Source organism: Phaseolus vulgaris, chromosome 10, assembly GCF_051622355.1.
Source record: "Phaseolus vulgaris cultivar YP4 chromosome 10, ASM5162235v1, whole genome shotgun sequence".
Classification (NCBI taxonomy): Eukaryota; Viridiplantae; Streptophyta; class Magnoliopsida; order Fabales; family Fabaceae; genus Phaseolus; species Phaseolus vulgaris.
The window spans coordinates 43,017,169-43,036,341 of record NC_143507.1 but is presented as its reverse complement, the minus strand read 5'-3'; the positions used below and the strand labels follow the sequence as shown (position 1 = coordinate 43,036,341).

Genomic DNA, 19,173 nt, shown 5'->3' with positions numbered 1-19,173 from the left:
GATTTTTTTAATAGGGTTCCTGTTCTGAAGGCTTCTGCCAGGGAATCCCTATTGTCGTTCGGTCCTTGTTCATTGGACGACCGTGTATACAAAGTTCAGTCATCTACCGAACCCCCATTCTTCTTTATGTATAATTGTCTTTTTTTTTTTACTTGCATGTGTCGCTTCCTTTCGACATGTTTACGGTGGATGTCCTTAGGGCACTTAATGTGGCGCCGAGTCAATTGCACTCGAATACGTGGGCATCCATGCAGACTTTTCGCGTGGTGTGCCGAACGTTCAGTGTGCGTCCCGTTGCAAATTGTTTTCTTCACTTCTACACCTTTCATCCGTCCGACCCGGTTGGCTGGCATTCCTTGGTCAGCCGGGCAATGTTTTGTTCAAAGCCTTCATGGCTTCCTACAAGAACTTTAAAGAAAGATTCTTTAAGGTATTTGTGGAGTCGGTGGGCACGCCGTATTTCTTTGACGCAGCCGGCCAACTCAGATTTCCTTTGTTTTGGACAAGGAATCCAACAAAGATAAAAGAATGACCTCGTCCGATCAACCTAAGTGTTGGCGAGCAGGAGGTTTTCGCTTTGTTTGATAGCTTTCCTGAAAACCTCCCCTCTCGGGCGTTGATGTCCTTGTACTCAAAGTCCGACCGAGAAGCGACCTTTGAGGATATGTTAACACCTTTAGACCTTCGGTCGTTGGTTTTGAACCTTTGACTGACACTTTGTTTTTTGTTGCAGCAATCACAAAAAGAGAAGCCCCTCAGGCGGTCGGGTTACTGAAAGCTTTCAAGGATCGTGTGAAAGAGAAGAAAGGGTGCGCGGGCACCGGGACCCCTCAGATTGAGCGAGCGGGTCCATCCTCCAAGAATCCAAAGAAACGAGCGAGGGAGGGCAACAACATCGTCCGAACATATCGCTCACCCGGTGAGATGCCCGTCCATCCCTCCGAGTTGAGCGCCAATCAATCTTGACTCGTCGCCAACCAACGACTTCAACCGGCCAATTCCGTCAGCGATCACGATGCTGGTGGTGGCTGTTCAACAGTCACCCCTATCGGTGTTGGGGGGTGACTTGCGTTTTTCTGGGGTAGTGAACTTCAATTTGCCCCCCAACATCGAAGATTTGATCCGAGCAGTCCCTAAGGACGACCTGCTCGAAGGCGATATTGAGATGATGTGCCACGGTCTCATTCTGGCCCGCCATGGAGCAGCGGCGCGTGGAAGAAGTCTCCCGATTGGAGCACGAACTCCTGGCGGCTTCGGGCAACGTGAAGCAAGCTATGACCGCCAACACAACTTATGAGAAAAAGCTGTGTGACCAAGCTGCCGAGCGGGAGCTCGACGCCACTCGGATGACCGAGTTGGAGCGGCTGCAGGCCAACATAGTTGTCGAGAATGCGCGGTTAAAGAAGGCCATGGAGGAGGCCAGCCGCAGGGAGGCTTCCATGGAAGAAGAGGTTGCTTCCTTGAAGAAAGGGAAAAAGGCAGTGGAGGTCGAGCTCGAGAAGATCATGGATGACACCATGGCCTTGATCAACCACAACTTCGATCTTGGCGTCCGACAGACTAGAGTGTTATACGGGGGCCTCCACCTTCTGGTTAATTTGACCAAGAGATAGAGGTCTTTGATGGCCGTCTCGTCCCTGCGGATGAGGTTCAGACTTTGCAGAGTGCCGCCTAGCCTACACCGTGCACCGAGTGAGGATGCTGAAAACCGTAACTAACTTAGATTTTTAGCTTTTGTATCCTTGTTCATTTTGTATTTAACTTTGATGCTACTTTGCCCTTGTGTTATCAATGTTTGGACTTATTGAATTACTATACAACTCATTATCATGGGTAATTGGAGTTAAAAAAAATGGAAAGCAAAAAGTACATTCATATAAAAAAAATACAATTAAAGATAGATATAATATACAATACTAAGATAAATAATTTCTTAAGGTTAATAATTAACTACTTGCTATCCGTTTATCATTACATATAAAAGTACTTATATAAATTATTATAACATTGATTTATTATAATTTTGTTTTATTCATTATTTTTTTAATTAGTATTGGTAATTTTTTTTATCTAAATAACTATTATTTATTGTGGATTTTTTATAGGTAATAATAAATATATATAAAAAATAATTAAAAGTGTGCATTATTAATATATATATATATATATATATATATATATATATATATATATTAAAAGCGAACAATAAGAGTATGTTTATTTCATCGAAACCGAATTAATATATTTAAAATTTTAAAATCCATTATTTTAAAAACATATTTGTTATAAGAAAATTTAGAATAAAATACGATGAAATATTTTTATATTTTATATAATTTTATTCTTTAAAAAATATAATATAATACATTTAGTTGGTGTAATTAAATAATTACATATAAAATATACATGCATGGTTAATTACTTATTAAGAAAATACTACCTTAAAACTAACTAAATATTTTTTCCTTTTAATCTTTGTTTATATACAATCAAGCATATATTTGATCCTTAAATCTTTTATTACCAAACATTAGTTATATATTTTTCTCTTTAAATCTTTTCAGTTGAAGAAAATACTAAATCCCTTACCTAGATTTTTTTTTTAATATTTTCAAATTAGGTTGGCTCACTGAGAACGTATATAAGGGACTCTTAAACCCTAAAACCCCGCACGACAAGAGTAACAGCAGAGACCAAGCAGAGAGGAAGAGACGAAGGTTCGCTGCAGCGAACGGTGGAGTATATTTGAACTGCGGGAAACACTCACAGCATAATCTTAACCCTTTATAATCAACTTAATCGCTTTTGTTTTCTTTCAATTGCGTTTCGCTATATGTAGCAGATGATAAAACTGGTTTATAGGTTGAAATTGCTTTTTAATTTTTTTTTTGCTCTTTTTAATATTTGATTGTTCAGCTTATAGATAGGTGTTTCAGCTTCAAATGGCGATTGACGGTAGTTTCAGCCTTCATTCTTCGCTTCGGAGATTCCTTGATCGATGTCCAAAGCTCCAGTGTTTTCCGCAGTTTGAGTCACTCCAGCAGAGGGTATTGCCTCCATTGTCAATTGTTTCCTCGTTTTTTCTTTTGAAAAATTAATCACCACTTGACAAATAAAACTTCTAGTGAAGAATTCAATGCAATACAACTGCATTCTGTACACACTTTGAATTTTGAAAAGTAGAAGTTCCCACACCACCTTTGAAATATACAATCATGGTTTTTTAATGCATGCTCTTATCATTGAAATATGTGGTACTAGAAAGTCTGGCAACTTAGTACTACTGTAGAAACTTTTGGAAATCACAAAATTTGTGTATCCCACTCTTGTTTGAGATGAGCTCCACTCATGATATGCCACTCTTCCCTGAATTTTAACCAATAAGAGAATTTTGTATTTTTTTTTTGTTTATTCATGTTTTTTTTTGGACAGGGAGAGGTGACAGAAGAGGAAGTAGTTAATGTGCTAGTAGGGGTGTTTCTGCATCCGAGTTATACAATTCCGTTGATGGGATGTTTCCGACCGATTGCTCAACACATTGTAGATAAAGCTGTTGCTCTGCTTCGTCTTGTGCCAAATTTGAGGTCTATTCCTGAGGACACTGCTCGTGAAGATGATCGTGACAGAGTTTTGGATGGAGTTGTGAATGTCATAGAGTTTTATTGTCAACAGGGAAGGGGTCTGGATCTTCATGAGCTTGCCTGTCTAGCTTTCTGTCGTGCTCTTGACATGGGTCCTTTTCTGTTGAGGTTCATATATTCCCGAGTCTTCTTTTCAATAGCAATGTTTATTTTTGTATTAGTTCTTCCATTTTGTCCTAAATAAAAGAAAGGCTGTACTTATCCCCCTACAACCCCATTTAATAATGTCAAGAATTAGAAAAATACACTTGAAGAATAAATATAAAAAGGAGAAAAAGGATTTCCAATTCTGAATTTCTGGCATAATGAAATGTTGAGTATGTACACTTCAATGTTATTATTATTTAAAAAAAATTAAATTATAGTTCATCGTCTGCTCTCTGAATCTTTGCATAATTACAAAGCGTACAGTGATTTGAGCTTAGTTTTGATGTATTTAGTAATTTCTATCTTCCTATCAACAGAAATGGCAGTTCTTTTAATAATGTTGGTTTCCTGTAATTTTTGTTGTGATCTGGGATTTTTTTCTAGCTTGTTTTGTTCTGGCTTATTTTTTAATCACATTATGTGATATTCTTTACTTTTTGATGCAGTTCTATATTAAACTATTTCAATTTTGCTCCTGCTCCATTTGAAAGATTTGCACTGAAACAAGTTATGGTCAGTATATCTTTTTGTAAAGATATTTTGAGAAATAGTTTTGACTCTTGCTTCTGCATATTGCTAAGTATAATGCCTTATTTTCACACAGGTCGAGACCCATGAACTGCATGTAGCACAAATATCATACCGTTTCCTTCTAATGGAATGTGAAATTTTTGCAAAGCTTTGGGACTGGTCTTGTTTTCTTCACCTTGTAAAAGAATCATGCAAATCAGATCTTAAATGGTGCGTGGTGCAGATATTGAGTGTTCTGCTCAAATTAGGTTATAAAGCCACTGAAAACTTAAATATTGGGGCTGAGGAAGCATTTTCTTGTCTATTGTGGTTAGTAATGTTTACTTTTTTTTGGCCAAATGTTGTACTTAAATATAGTGCTTGTTTAATTATAAATCTTCAACTTTCCATATTCAGCTGGGAAGAGTTCTGTCAGGACACATCACTAGAGAAAGCTGGTTGCTATGTCAAGCCAATAGCAGACTATGTGTCCAGTTCTCCAGATAGAACCATGGATTTGAATAATGAGAACTGTTTAAAATCCTCTGGCTTTAATTATATGCCAGATAGTTCACCAAAACTTCATGAGTTGCAACTACATTTAAAGAGGCAACGACTTACCACAAGGTACAAGTTATTTTATTTGAATTTGAAAAGCTGATGTTTTTAAGATGCATTGGGAGTTTAATTTTTGGATAATATGCGCTTACATTTATAGTGCTTGAACTTTCTTAAATGATTCTTTTTATGCTTTTCTTTGGTTTTTTTCTTTGGAAACTTTCTGATATTCCGTATTTCATTTGGATTACCCTTGATTTTTGACGTCTTCTGTAATTTTAGGGATGATATTTCAGTAAGTAATACATTTGTATTGACCTCAATGGTGAAGAAAAGTTATGATAGAGTTCTTTTGGCAGTCAGTCAGAAGTGGCCTGTTCTTTTATATGGCCCCACTGGTTCTGGAAAATCTGCTCTCATTGCCAAGCTGGCTCAGGATAGTGGAAATCAAGGTATGCCTTAGTATTTACTGTTAGTTATTATTATTTGTTTTCCCTTGTCTACAAATTGATGAGCATATAGAGATAAAAGAACATATCATAGATTTTTTTATTGGGGGCAGCTGGGTGGTTTGGGCTATGGGTAAATTAATAGTCATTACATGCTTAATGGAAAAAGGAAACTAAAGATTGGTTTTATACACTTTCTTCATGATTTAGGTGAAGAGAAATATATTGAACTAGAGCCTTTTTTGGGCCTCCTTGACACTATTAATTCTTCATCTCACTTGAATAAAATGGTTTTCTGGGTTTTGGTAGAAGTGTAGGTGAAGTTTTTCTTTTAATTTAGTATTTGATATTGATTCAGTGCAAAGCTTTTTGCATTCTTCTATAGTGTTTATTTTTTATTGTTAACTGTTTTTTATTTTGTTTTGGAGGATTACATATCCTCTTTACATTGTCTTCATCTCAATAAGTGCATGCTTGAAAATGCTTAAATTTTGAAAATAATTTAGTTATTTTTCAAAATCTATCAGAGGAAGCTAGTAAAAGTAAGAGCTTATTTTCTGAAATAAGTTGAACCAAACTTGCTCTAAATTTGTTCTTTTATTCTTGTTTACATCAATAATTTTTTGTGCTCTTATTGCAGTTCTATCAATCCAGATGGATGACCAAATTGATGGTAGAACATTGGTTGGAACTTATGTCTGTACAGATAGGCCTGGGGAGTTTAGATGGCAGCCTGGATCACTTACCCAGGTTTGTTTTGACAGTTTCTATCATATCTAATCATCAAACTCATACAGTTTACTTGCAATGTATGCCTAGATAATATCAAGTAAGCTGGCTGCTTATTATTCTTGTGTACTGTCTTAATCTCAGGCTGTGCAGAATGGGTTGTGGATTGTTTTTGAGGATATCAACAAAGCACCATCTGATTTGCACTCCATATTAGTACCTTTATTGGAAGGGGCTGGTTCATTTGCAACAGGACATGGGGAGGTAATTTCTTTGCACTTTACACTTAAATAATGTTATTGGAGTCCAATTTGTTATATATTTCTTTTTCAGGTTTAGTTTGTTTTAGTAAGTGACATTATGCCTAATTCAACCTCATAAAACTGGCCTGTAAAGTGATGATTGCACTTCACTTATATATTATAATCTTGCCTAATTCCTAGTCGATGTGAGATCTTTAGTACCTATGTTATAATCTTGCCTAATATCGTTATCCCAAAAAAATGGAAACAAATTTATGGGTGGTCTATCAGGAACCTAATAATTGTGTTATTTATAATAGTCTTAAAGAACTTGATTATGATAGACTATGATACCATCTTTGTAAGTGAGTTTATGCCTAATTCAACCTCACAACTAGCTTGTAAGGTGAGGATTGCATCCCACTTATATATTATAATTTGACCTAATTCCTAGTCAATGTGGAATCTCTAATAGTTTGGTATATTTGATATGTTTATGTGTCACATTTTGAAGTAGTTGTCTCAAAGAATGACCATCCTTTTTGAAACTCCAAGTGTTGAATGTTCAGATAATTTGTTTCCATTTTTTTGGGATAAGGATATTCTAGTTGAAGGAATGTAAATCCCACGTAGGTTTAGAAATTCAATTAAGTTGAAAACAACAGTAGGCCAAGTAGAAAAAGTGGCTGAAATGCTACAAGCTAGTCCTGTGCATATTAGCGAAGCAGTTCACTTGAAACAGACAGCCATATGTGGAGAAATTGTAGCTCCAAAGAGAAGCAAAATGACAATTATAAACAACTTCAATATGGATACATGATTAAATCATAGTCTGTGTTCTTTTAAAACCCTCAAAATATATTATGAAAATCTGCCTAGGTGAAAATATTTATCTTGTGTGCACCATGAATCCTAAACACATTTCACTAGAAAGTATCTGCTTTGTAAGTCATGTCACTTTTCTAGTAAGTGTTTTTAATTTCACTGCTACATTTGGGTGAAACTAGTGTAAATGTTACCAAAGTGCTAAATTTTATGCCAACTTGCCTGTCCATTCCTCTGCACTTGTCACTAACTTGGAAGCATTACATATTCTGCAGGTAGTAAGGGTGGCTGAATCTTTTAGAATTTTTTCAACTATTGCTGTTTCTAAGCTTGACACATCTGAGAGTGCAGGTTTTTACCTTACGTCTTTCAAGTTTTCTATTTCATTGTTATTTTTTACAATATGATTTTTTTTGATACTCATGCTAGTTTGGTACTTCAGTATGAATCCTTTCCAATGAATGTTGGTTATAAGAAGAGACCAACATTTTGTGGAAGTTCACAGTAAATACAGTCCTTCGATACATTACGTTGAAACATGATGCATGCATCTTTGAAGGAATACAAATATAATGTTGTTTCAAGTTCTTTGCATCAATGAATTCCCAGGATGCATGCATCTCTGTTTCAATGGCCTATCATTGTTTCCATTTACTGTGGAGTTTTTATATGGAGAAAATTTCATTTATAAGATTTTTTGCAGACTATTTGTGCTTTTTAATCCATCCACTTCACGGTGGGAAAACTTGGTTGTTTTTGTTGAACAAACTTCATGTTTTTTCTCCTTTTTTGGACTACAAATGAGATGCTGACTTTTTTGTTCTTGAAGGTCAAAATTCATTGAGTGTCTTTTGGAGAAGAGTGATGGTTCCGCCACTTGATAATCAAGACTTGCAAGATATACTTAAAGTGAGGTATCCGGATTTGGAGCTCCATGTTAGCCAACTCATAGGTATTGATATGATATTTTGTTAATTTTTAGTTTCACGCAAATACATGTGTTTATTTGTAAGAACTTCAAGTGATGCATTCATTATTTTATTGCTGCTGAAGATATCTATGTATGCATGCATGTAAATTTTTTGGCAGAAACCTTTGAAAGGGTAAACAATATTTCCATGCTTCAATTTGCTGGTTTTCACCCGGGCAGTTCTACTTCTGTTTTCCGTGCCTGCAGGTTCTCATTAAGGTAATTAATGTATTAGTATTTTTACTGTGCCTGTTTCGTCAATTTTCAATTATTGATGTGACTTTTGATTATCTGTGTCAGGGATCTCCTTAAATGGTGCAAAAGGATTGCAGGTTTAGGATTTAGTCCTGATGGTAGCTTATCTGAAAACCAATGTTTTTGCGTGTATAAGGAGGTTTGACTTTTAAGTTCTTTATATCTTTTCTTTTCCTCATAATATCTTTCCTAGACTTGCTTCGTGTTTAACCATTGTCTTGTATCTCAGGCTGTTGACATATTTGCGTCCTTTTCATCTTCAATTAAAAACCGTTTGTCAGTAATGAAAGAGATAGCTGAGTTGTGGAAATTACCTGTTTCTGTTGCTGAGACCTTGTATCCCCTAGACAAACCTATAGTTCAGGTTTTATCTAATGCAATGCAAGTATTTGCTTCATGATTTTTGCTACATCAGTTTCTCATTTCTGTATGTTAAATGCAGGATTCTATCACTTATTTTAGAATAGGCCGAGTTTCCCTGCAGTACACTGAAAAACCTGTAAGCATTCCGTCTAGTGAATTGACAACTTTAAGTTTAAATGATGATACAATTTTGGTAAAAGGTCTCATTTTCCCTTGGTATTGCTATTTTTGTTTTCAAATGCAGTTACAACAACATAAAAGACCTTTTGTTGAGATTCGTAGTTCTCTGCATGTTTTGGAGCGCATAGCATGCTCTGTCAAGTATAATGAGCCTGTACTCTTGGTTGGAGAAACTGGTACTGGGAAGACTACCATTGTTCAAAATTTGGCATTAAGGCTTGGTCAAAAGCTCACAGTTTTTGTATGTTACGAATTTCTCTATTTTCTATTCTTATTTTACGTTATTTATAAGTGTGTTTCAAGTGTGTTTGAGTGACACATGATGGTGGTTTTTTCTCCAGAATCTGAGTCAGCAAAGTGATGTTGCTGACTTACTAGGGGGTTTTAAGCCTGTGGATGCTCAGTCTGTGTATTTGTCCCTTTACAGAGAGTTCAAAGAACTCTTTACCAAGACATTTTCTGTAAAGGTATTTATTTTTTGTTTTTATTTATATTTTGTGTGCAGTCATTGCTAATGGCTCTATTGCTTTGCTTCTGTTCAGAATAATGGAGGCTTTATTACTTATCTACATGAGTATATAGAAAGTCATCGAAAGAAGTTTTTGATTGATAAGAATGGGGAAGCTCTGTTGAAAGGATTGCAAATAGCAGTTGGAAAGTCAGTTAAGCATATACAACCCGGATCTTCTAAAAGGCGTAAAAGGCCATTAGAAGATCAAATAATCCAATCTTGGGAGAGATTTTGTATAAAACTGCATAATGTCTGTCAAAGTAATCCTTCTTCAGCGATGATGTTTTCTTTTGTAGAAGGAAGTTTTGTTACCGCTCTTAGAAAGGGTGAGTGGATTTTGCTTGATGAGGTGAATTTGGCTCCTCCAGAAACCTTGCAAAGAATTGTGGGTGTTCTAGAAGGGGAACATGGTGTGCTATGTTTAGCTGAAAGGGGTGATACAGATTATATACATCGCCATCCAAATTTCCGTGTATTTGCCTGCATGAATCCAGCAACAGATGCAGGGAAGCGGGATTTGCCCTTCTCTTTAAGGAGTAGATTTACTGAGTATTTTGTTGATGATGTTTTGAATGACGAGGATTTAAGTCTATTTATTAGTCAGTTCATTAGTAGTGGCTATATGGATCAACAGTTGGTAAATAAAATTGTGTGTTTCTATAAAGAAGCAAAAAAGGAATCTGAAGAGAGGTTGCAGGATGGTGCTAACCAGAAACCTCAATATAGTTTAAGGTCCCTTTATCGTGCTCTGGAGTATATGCGGAAGGCAGAAAGAAAATTTGGATTGCAAAAGGCATTATATGATGGGTTTAGTATGTTTTTTGTTTCTTTGTTGGATGGATCCAGTGCTGAAATTATGAGGAAAAAAATATCATCACTTCTGTTAGGAGGTCACATGCCTCCACATGTACATTTTTCCTACTATTTAGAGACGTCCAAATCTGATGGATATTCAGGGAATTATGTTCAAACTAAAACTGTACAGGAGCATCTTGGGAATTTGGCACGTGCTGTTCTAATGAGATATCCCATCCTCTTGCAGGGACCCACATCCAGTGGGAAAACTAGCCTTGTTCAGTATCTTGCTGCAATAACTGATCATGATTTTGTGAGAATCAACAATCATGAACATACTGATTTGCAGGAGTATCTTGGTTCTTATATAACTGACACTACTGGAAAGCTTGTTTTTAATGAAGGTGTTTTGGTTAAAGCTGTAAGAAATGGTCACTGGATTGTACTTGACGAGCTTAATTTGGCTCCATCTGATGTGTTGGAGGCATTGAACCGATTGCTTGATGATAACAGAGAGCTTTTTGTTCCTGAGCTGCAAGAAAGAATTCAAGCTCATCCAAACTTTATGCTTTTTGCTACTCAAAATCCACCTACACTTTATGGTGGCCGCAAAATGTTGTCCCGAGCGTTTCGTAATCGTTTTGTCGAGATTCATGTTGGTGAAATTCCAGATAATGAGCTCAGCAAAATACTGGCAGATAGATGTAAAATCTATGTTGGTCATGCTGAAAAAATGGTTGAAGTGATGAAGGATCTTCGATTGCACAGACAGAGTAGCAGAGTCTTTGCTGGCAAACATGGATTTATAACACCACGAGACTTGTTTCGTTGGGCTGATCGCTACCAGAGATTTGGCAACTCTTATGAAGATTTGGCCAGAGATGGCTATTATCTTTTGGCGGAAAGGCTACGGGATGAGGATGAGAAGTCTGTTGTTCAAGAAATTCTGGAAAAGCACTTTCGGGTTAAACTAAACATAAAAAATTTGTATGAACAGGTATTGTTCTTTTAGTCTTTTCTGCTCATCTGTGATTAGCCAGTGCTCTTTACCATTGTGCTGTCCTGGCCTTTTTTGTATGCCTTTTGACTTTGGGATGTGGGATCTTATCACTTTGTAATTAGTATGTGTACTTGAAGGAAAATATGGAAGGCTACTTGCGTATGCTTTCCTTGACTTAGCACTGAAAACTTATTATGCAAATTATATCTTGAATTAAAGTTATTTCAAGCTGATAGTTGTGATGTTCTGTCAAATTTTTCTCCATATATTTTCATTTTTTTCCATCATATACAAATTCCTGTGTTATTGATAACTTATCATATAATCTGGACTTAAATTCAGAACTTTTGTTTGTAGCTATGTATATATAACGAATCATATAATCGGGATTTAAATGCAGAACTTTCGTTTGTACTTATATATTATAATACATTGTATTTGTTGATGACATGCTGTACATGGTAACATCTGATTTTCAAGATTGAGTTGTTGGGTGTTGGTTTGGATATTATTCTTGCTGTTCAGATTAGTACATATTGTTTCCTTTTTCAATACCTAAAGGATTGAAGAAGGTTGGAAATTACATTTATCTTGATCCAACATTTTTAACTGTATTTCAGATATCATGTAGAGGCAACTCTTCTTCCAATTTGTTTGTTGGTTTTGGAGGTTCAGATGGTCTAGAAAGGTATGAACTCATTGTTGCCTTTCCCTTTTTGTCCAAAGTCTTAGGTTTAATGCCTCTTATTGTTTATTTATGCAGTGTACTCTTGACCAAAGGTATGCAGAGGCTGTACTTTCTTGTGGAACGCTGCTATAATTTACGTGAGCCTGTACTGCTTGTTGGGGAAACAGGTGGAGGAAAGACTACTGTGTGTCAGTTATTAAGTGCTTGTTTGCAGTTAAATTTACGCACTTTGAATTGCCATCAGTATACAGAAACATCTGATTTTATTGGGGTTGGTTTTCTCATGACTTTTCTTTTAATCATTCTTGTAAGGACTTCAAACAGATATACATATACTACTAATATTAGCTGAAAGTCTTACTAGAAAATGTTTTCCAGGGATTCCGTCCTATGCGAGAGAGATCTGCGCTGATTTCTGGGTATAAAGAGATCATTGAAAAGTTGAAGAAACTAAAGACTTGGAAATACTTTCCTATGGACCTTGTGAGTGTTCTTTTTTCTTTTTTATCTTCTTAGGATCAAACCAAGAATTTTTAAGTTCTGGATGTGTATATGTTTCGCTTAGCTTTTGCTGCATTTAAGGCTTTTGTATATGCACAATGATTCTTCCCTCTTCCTTTTTTATCTGAATCAATGCTATTGAGATATAGAGATTTCTGATTTGTCATTTTCTGCTACAGTCTTCTGATATCAATGATGCTTCTTCAACTCTTGATCTACTGAGTGGTATGATAAGGAAATGTAAAGAAGGTCAAGTTTGTAGTTTGGATATCAGCAGAGAAGAACTTAAGGCTCTTGAGCAAATTAAGTTGGATCTCAATGGCTTGCATCAAAAGTGGCAGAGCATATTTGTGTGGCAGGATGGTCCTCTCGTAGAAGCAATGAGAGATGGTGATCTTTTTCTTGTGGATGAAATATCTTTGGCTGATGATAGTGTACTTGAGAGACTGAATAGTGTGTTGGAACCAGAAAGGATGCTAGTAAGTTTGATATCTCTATTGTCACATTTAAACTTGCTTCTTTATGCAGTTTTAGACTTAGATTTTGAGACTTTTCTTTTTTGTGGTTGCAGTCTTTGGCTGAGAAAGGAGGGTCTGATCTGGAGAAGGTTACTGCACATTCAAATTTTTTTGTTCTTGCAACAATGAATCCTGGTGGTGATTATGGTAAGAAAGAGTTATCTCCAGCACTACGCAATCGCTTTACAGAGATATGGGTTCCTGCTGTTAATGATCTAGATGATCTTCAAGGCATTGCTCTGAAAAGGTGCCTTTAATTTTCCATATTTTATTACGAACTTCAGTGTTTAGATGATTTAAATCTATTACCTGCTTATTTGATTTTTTTTGTGCAGAATTTCTAAGTTTAAAGTTACAGGCAACTTATGTCCTGCATATCAAGAAACACTCTCACTTATTGTTGATGCTATGATAAGTTTTTTTGAGGTATGTCATGTATAGGTTTGCTATAGAAGTCATAAATTGTTCACTTTTTTGCGTGTAAAGAATGTGGATTTGGTTCATTAAGTTACTATTTTCCATGGATTCTTTTTACTTCTTTCCCTTAAAAGAAATGGCATGGTGAATCTTAAGTTTGGAGAAGCTAAAAAATATAAGTTTAATAAGGAAGAGAGGAAATTACGTTCCCCAAAATCTTGTTTGAGGAGCAAAAGCTTATCTATTTTGAAGTGCTAGCTTCTCCTCCTCTGTGGTCTCTCTTCCGGACATCTGAATCTGGAATTTTAACATAAGTCTAGACAGGTAGAACAACTTATCTGAACACAAATATAAACAATTTAGCTGAAATAGACGTGGCTACATCACCTAGGATTACACAGCCACTTGGTCCAAATTTCATTTGCAAGTTGGAAGAATGGATATCAATGTTTCCCAAGTAGATAATATGATCTGAACACTGATCTTTGCAAGAGGTGCATCTTGAGATTTGGCAGTGAAGTAGGCTATCAAGCTATATTTACCGTTTCCCATCTCCTGTTCAGTAAAACTGCTTTTTATTCAATCATGCTGCCTCGACTGTTGATTGTACTGATGGATATTTACTGTTGGTATATAATTTTTATTCATAAAGAATATTCAAATCCTCAAATAACCTCTACTCTGTAGAGTGTATCCATATCACTGCAGATTCCTTTGATCATGTTCCTGTACTATTTTTGTACCCTACTCCTGGACACCACTATACCCACTATTTTTGTTATATTTCTTATCATTTGGATGCCTCCAATTAGGTTCATATAAACAGGTTTACCTCTTTCCCCGTTTGCACCAGGTTACTGAAATTTGTTATATTATTCTTTCACATTGCTTTGTAGCAGAGTTGTGTCTGTCTTTCCCAATTAAGGGTTTGATGTGTTTTCTCAGTGCTTCTTCAATGTATTTCTCTTCTTCATCTTACTGTCTCCACACAAATAAAAATGACTTGGTGTATTTAGGTTATTGGTTCATAATATTGTAGCGTGTAATTTTATTAGGATATTTGAATTCTACTATTACACTGTCGTTTTAGTGACGCGTTCTTTGATCCATTATATATTATTATTCACCTGCTATTTATTATTCGCATGCATTTCAGTGGTTCAATAACTTGCATCCGGGGAGAATGCTTACAGTGAGAGATCTCATTTCTTGGGTTGATTTTTTTATTACAATGGAGAAAAGCTTAGGACCAGAGCATGCACTTCTTCATGGAGTATTTCTTGTTTTGCTTGATGGCTTAAGTCTAGGTATGATCTGTTTGTTTATGATTTTTCGTGTATACTACTTCCCTTATTTTTTATGTAATATCTGTTTTTTTACCTTATATTGGTTACCTATTTATATGTCCTGGGTAAAAAGACCCCAAGCCCAAATAGGCAAAATGTGTAAGTTGAGAAGTTTGGCACCTTGATATTGGCTCTTTGCCACTTGGGGCTTTGGTATCTTCTGGCGATTGGGATGTGTTAAACATTTTCCATTTGGGCCCAAAACAGAATAATATCAAAATCTTTCTTGTTTGAGTTGCATGAGGAATTAAGTTTTATTTTTGGGCTTGATTCTGTTATTATGTTTCCAGATGTATTTTTTTTGGCAAGAAGAGTTCTACAATATTGTAACTAAAAGTTTTAAAATTAATAATAAATTGAATATTTGTTATGATTGTTGTGGTGGTAGGTAGTTGTAGTGATCATGGTATTAGGGTAAATGCAACATTTTAATACTCAACTATCATAATTTTTCGAATATTACTTCTCAAGTATTATTTTCTACACATTTTCCACTTCCAATTTTTGCACATTTTATGATGTAATGAAGAGCTGGTGTGTCCTTATAAAATGACATCTTTTTATCGTATTTTTTTTTTGTGTGAAATGATGTTTTGTTACCAACATTATGGTAAAATGTGTGGAAAAAAAGTTGAGAGGTAAAATGTGTAAAAATTAAAAGCTTGATGATAAAATGCGCAAAAGTAATACTTGGGTTGTCAAATTTGTAAAATGATAATTGTTGAATGGTAAAATGTGCTATTAAAAGCCTTTATATTATTGTCGTATGTCATAAAGCAACATTGCTTAAGGATTAAAGCTGTTAGGTTAATACAACAAATGGTTGTGTATCGCACAAAGCTTCATTAATAACCTCCCAAATTTCCTGAAGCAGAAACACCATTCAAACACATTGTAGAATTTTGCATAGACATTTATGTTTATTGACAGTTGCTAAACTTTTACCAGGGACAGGACTTTCCAAAAGGGATGCTGCAGAGGTAAGGGAGAGATGTCTTTCCTTTCTTCTACAGAAGTTAAAGGTATGTTTCTCCCCTTGTTATTCATCATTTATGTACTACATTGAAAATGAGAGCATTTAATATTTATTGCCCTTCCAAATAGTTTAGAGTGTGTGAGCTTTTTACAGTGTTCTACAAAAGTTTAGAGTATGTGTCGGCTTTATAAATCTTTTATCACAATTCCTCTTGAAATTGAATAACACAATTATCCAGCTACCAATCTTACGGTAAAAATAATTTTCATGGAAATATAGCAAGCCAAAGAAAATATAGCAGATATTAGAGATCAGTAGAGTCACTGTAATCTGTTAGAGTTCAATTATGATCAAACGGAAAACTAATCTGTTACAGAATTGCATGACTATGAGTATTTCTATGATCAGTCTATATAACTAAGTTGACAGAAAGCTAATCTGTTACAGCAGCTATAAAAAGTGTAAAGTAGCAGAAAATACAAAAGGCACATATAATGCACAAGTATCTCTAACAAATTTGTGTAAATTTCTTTTACGATGCAGTCAGTTATTTCCCAGTTTTGTAAAATTCTTATGAATGCTTTTGTTTTTATTGTTTTATGGTTCAATTTGTTTGTGGAGTGCTTACATTTGTATTTTAATGTTAGCTCCAAATTAAAAAAGTTGTAAATGTTGACTGGACTATTCTCTCAGGTTGATGAAAGTAATTTATTATATTCAAAGCTTTCAAGAATGGGAAACTACAGTTGGGGAGAATTTGGCTCCGCTATGGATGTGCCACACAGTAATAATGCTCATCATGACGATTTATTTGGCATTGATCCGTTCTATATCAATAAAGGTAATAATGTGGTGCTGCAATTCTGTCATCTGATTTGGTTTTGTAAAAATATTATTTTTATTTTTGTATACTATCATCTATCAATTGGGGTTTTTCCACCTAAAATAGTTTAATTTGTAAAGGACAAAGTGGTGTTATGAGCTAATGAATAATTGTTTTGTTTATATATTTTCATTTATCTGATTCACTAAATACTTCCATTATGATTATCTCTTGTGTTTATTTGGCATTAATTTGTTTTGCACATATAGGTATTGGCATTGTTGAGGATGGTGGGTTTGAATTAATGGCACCTACTACTTGCAGGAATGCTCTGAGAGTTTTGCGGGCTATGCAGCTTCCAAAGCCTGGTATGTTGCTTCATTTATATTTGAATTTTATTTAATTATGTCTGAAGTTTCATATTTAAATCATTAAATTTCTTTGTTTTAAATGATTGTACATATGCAGTTTTACTAGAAGGTAGCCCAGGTGTAGGGAAAACTAGTTTAATCATTGCCTTGGGAAAATGTTCTGGGCACAAAGTGGTACGAATAAACTTTTCTGAGCAGGTCAGTAATCAGTCATGGTTGAGACTTAGTTTTTTATAATAATTTGTTCGACTTCATTTGTGTGATCTTAAAAGTTCTAAGTCTAATATTTTCTATTGATATATGTATTTCTGGTGCAGACTGATATGATGGATCTGTTAGGGTCTGATTTACCTGTTGAAAGTGATGAGGGCATGATGTTTTCTTGGTCTGATGGCATACTATTGCAGGTTGATTGTTTTATACTGTAACATTTCATGTTCATCTCTGCTTTTGATATATGTTTTTAATTTTCAACTGAAATTTGCAGGCATTGAAGGAAGGCTGTTGGGTTTTGCTGGACGAGCTTAATCTTGCTCCACAATCTGTTTTAGAAGTATTTTTACTCATCAATCTTAATCTCCATTTGTTCCTCTTCTGTGTCTTCTTTGCTTTAACACAGTTCTCTTTGTAACAGGGTTTGAATGCTATTCTGGACCACAGAGCTGAGGTGTTCATACCAGAGTTGGGAAATACTTTTAAATGTCCACCATCATTTAGAGTTTTTGCTTGTCAGAATCCATCACATCAAGGTGGTGGCCGAAAAGGCCTTCCTAAGTCATTCCTAAATCGATTTACAAAGGTATGCTGATGGTCTGTTTTTATTTTATTTATTTTGGGCCTATAGAAGTTGAAACATAGATATGTGTGGAATCCAAAGTCTAAACCCCCCTGTGTAGTAGTTAGAATTATGTATAACCTAAAGAGGCTCTAATTATGTTTTGTTTTGCTGTGTTTAATAAAGGTGTCCTGTTTCAGAATATTTTTCCTCTTTTCTTAAATAATATTGTCAGTCAAATATTTTCTTTTGTACTCAATATGCAAGATTTATCAAATCTGTGTTTTTGGTTGTTGATACAGGTATACATTGACGAGTTAGTTCAGGAAGACTATCTATCCATCTGTGAATCAAAATTTCCGACCATCCCTCAACCTTTACTTTCAAAGCTAGTCTTATTCAATAAAAGGATGCACGAAGACACCACAGTAAATCAAAAGTTTGCCAAGGATGGATTCCCATGGGAGTTCAATCTTCGTGATATATTTCGGTCTTGTGAGATAATTCAAGGTTCTATTATTCATATTCCTTTCACTTCTAAATTGAATCTACATTTTTTTCCTGGTTTCTTCTTTTTATTTTTAATGTCCGTTAGAGAGTCATTCCCTTTTTTATGCTGATAGTTTGTTTTATTCAATTTAGGTGCACCGAAGCACTCTGGTTTGTATTCCTTCTTGAACGTTGTTTATATTCAGAGAATGCGTACAGCAGCTGATCGCAAGGAAGTCTTAAAAGTTTTCAAGGAGGTATTTGAGGTGACACCGTGTATAAATCCATATCCTCGTGTTCAACTCAACTCAGAACATTTAATGGTGGGCAGTGCTACTATTAAGAGGAATAATGTCCAATTAAATACATCCTCTAGCAAACAGCTCCTGCTGCTGCCTGAATTACGTCAAAGTTTGGAAGCTGCTGCTCAATGTGTAGAGCGTCAATGGTTATGTATCTTGACTGGGCCTTCATGCTCTGGGAAAACTTCACTGATAAGATTACTAGCTAATCTTACGGGCAATGTGTTAAATGAAATTAATCTTTCATCTGCAACAGATATATCTGAACTATTGGGATCTTTTGAACAGTATGATGTCTTGCGTAATTTTTTCAATGTAGTTGCTCAAATTCAGCGCTATGTGAATGAGTTCGTTTGTTTGCAACTGGAGGCTTCAACGGATGCAATTTTCACGGAAACAGATTTCTATATCAGATGGATTGCTTTCCTCTCTAGCTTTAAATTCGACAGCTTGTCATCTTCTGCTACAAATTATGTTGAAAACCAGGAGAAAATAGTATGTTCTCTTAGTTTGTTCATTGAACAACTAAAGTTGCAGATAGAAAAGAGTTCTCTTCCTCTATCCTACTCTTTACAGGAGCTTGATTTTGCCATGAAGACAGTTTTAAAGATGAAAGCAGATGATAGAAAAAGGGCTGTTTCAACCAAATTTGAATGGGTTACAGGACTGTTGGTCAAGGCTATTGAGCAAGGGGAGTGGATTGTGTTGGAGAATGCAAATCTATGTAACCCCACGGTATATGATGCCTTGCTAGTTCATGCTTTTAAAAACTTATTTTGCTTGAATTAAATT

The 19,173-nt window shown here is 35.3% G+C and overlaps 1 protein-coding gene across 2 annotated transcripts in view; it reads left to right on the top strand.

The window, feature by feature from the left end:
* Nucleotides 1-2,669: 2,669 nt before the first annotated feature.
* LOC137819769 (midasin-like protein) overlaps nucleotides 2,670-19,173 on the top strand; it is a 38,028-nt gene continuing 21,524 nt past the window's right edge. For both annotated transcript variants that reach the window (XM_068623748.2, XM_068623747.2), the window contains exons 1-33: nucleotides 2,670-3,047; nucleotides 3,433-3,749; nucleotides 4,235-4,301; nucleotides 4,393-4,628; nucleotides 4,716-4,925; nucleotides 5,139-5,308; nucleotides 5,946-6,055; nucleotides 6,179-6,298; nucleotides 7,377-7,452; nucleotides 7,931-8,053; nucleotides 8,191-8,290; nucleotides 8,372-8,465; nucleotides 8,556-8,690; nucleotides 8,769-8,825; nucleotides 8,934-9,110; nucleotides 9,211-9,336; nucleotides 9,412-11,172; nucleotides 11,796-11,863; nucleotides 11,939-12,134; nucleotides 12,242-12,346; nucleotides 12,544-12,843; nucleotides 12,936-13,129; nucleotides 13,218-13,308; nucleotides 14,456-14,606; nucleotides 15,594-15,667; nucleotides 16,315-16,462; nucleotides 16,714-16,812; nucleotides 16,913-17,013; nucleotides 17,133-17,222; nucleotides 17,303-17,368; nucleotides 17,450-17,614; nucleotides 17,893-18,100; nucleotides 18,233-19,116. In XM_068623748.2, coding sequence (XP_068479849.2) covers nucleotides 2,943-3,047; nucleotides 3,433-3,749; nucleotides 4,235-4,301; nucleotides 4,393-4,628; nucleotides 4,716-4,925; nucleotides 5,139-5,308; nucleotides 5,946-6,055; nucleotides 6,179-6,298; nucleotides 7,377-7,452; nucleotides 7,931-8,053; nucleotides 8,191-8,290; nucleotides 8,372-8,465; nucleotides 8,556-8,690; nucleotides 8,769-8,825; nucleotides 8,934-9,110; nucleotides 9,211-9,336; nucleotides 9,412-11,172; nucleotides 11,796-11,863; nucleotides 11,939-12,134; nucleotides 12,242-12,346; nucleotides 12,544-12,843; nucleotides 12,936-13,129; nucleotides 13,218-13,308; nucleotides 14,456-14,606; nucleotides 15,594-15,667; nucleotides 16,315-16,462; nucleotides 16,714-16,812; nucleotides 16,913-17,013; nucleotides 17,133-17,222; nucleotides 17,303-17,368; nucleotides 17,450-17,614; nucleotides 17,893-18,100; nucleotides 18,233-19,116 — 6,924 coding nt within the window. In that variant the 5' untranslated portion in view covers nucleotides 2,670-2,942. The remainder of the gene's footprint in view (nucleotides 3,048-3,432; nucleotides 3,750-4,234; nucleotides 4,302-4,392; nucleotides 4,629-4,715; nucleotides 4,926-5,138; nucleotides 5,309-5,945; nucleotides 6,056-6,178; nucleotides 6,299-7,376; nucleotides 7,453-7,930; nucleotides 8,054-8,190; nucleotides 8,291-8,371; nucleotides 8,466-8,555; nucleotides 8,691-8,768; nucleotides 8,826-8,933; nucleotides 9,111-9,210; nucleotides 9,337-9,411; nucleotides 11,173-11,795; nucleotides 11,864-11,938; nucleotides 12,135-12,241; nucleotides 12,347-12,543; nucleotides 12,844-12,935; nucleotides 13,130-13,217; nucleotides 13,309-14,455; nucleotides 14,607-15,593; nucleotides 15,668-16,314; nucleotides 16,463-16,713; nucleotides 16,813-16,912; nucleotides 17,014-17,132; nucleotides 17,223-17,302; nucleotides 17,369-17,449; nucleotides 17,615-17,892; nucleotides 18,101-18,232; nucleotides 19,117-19,173) is intronic.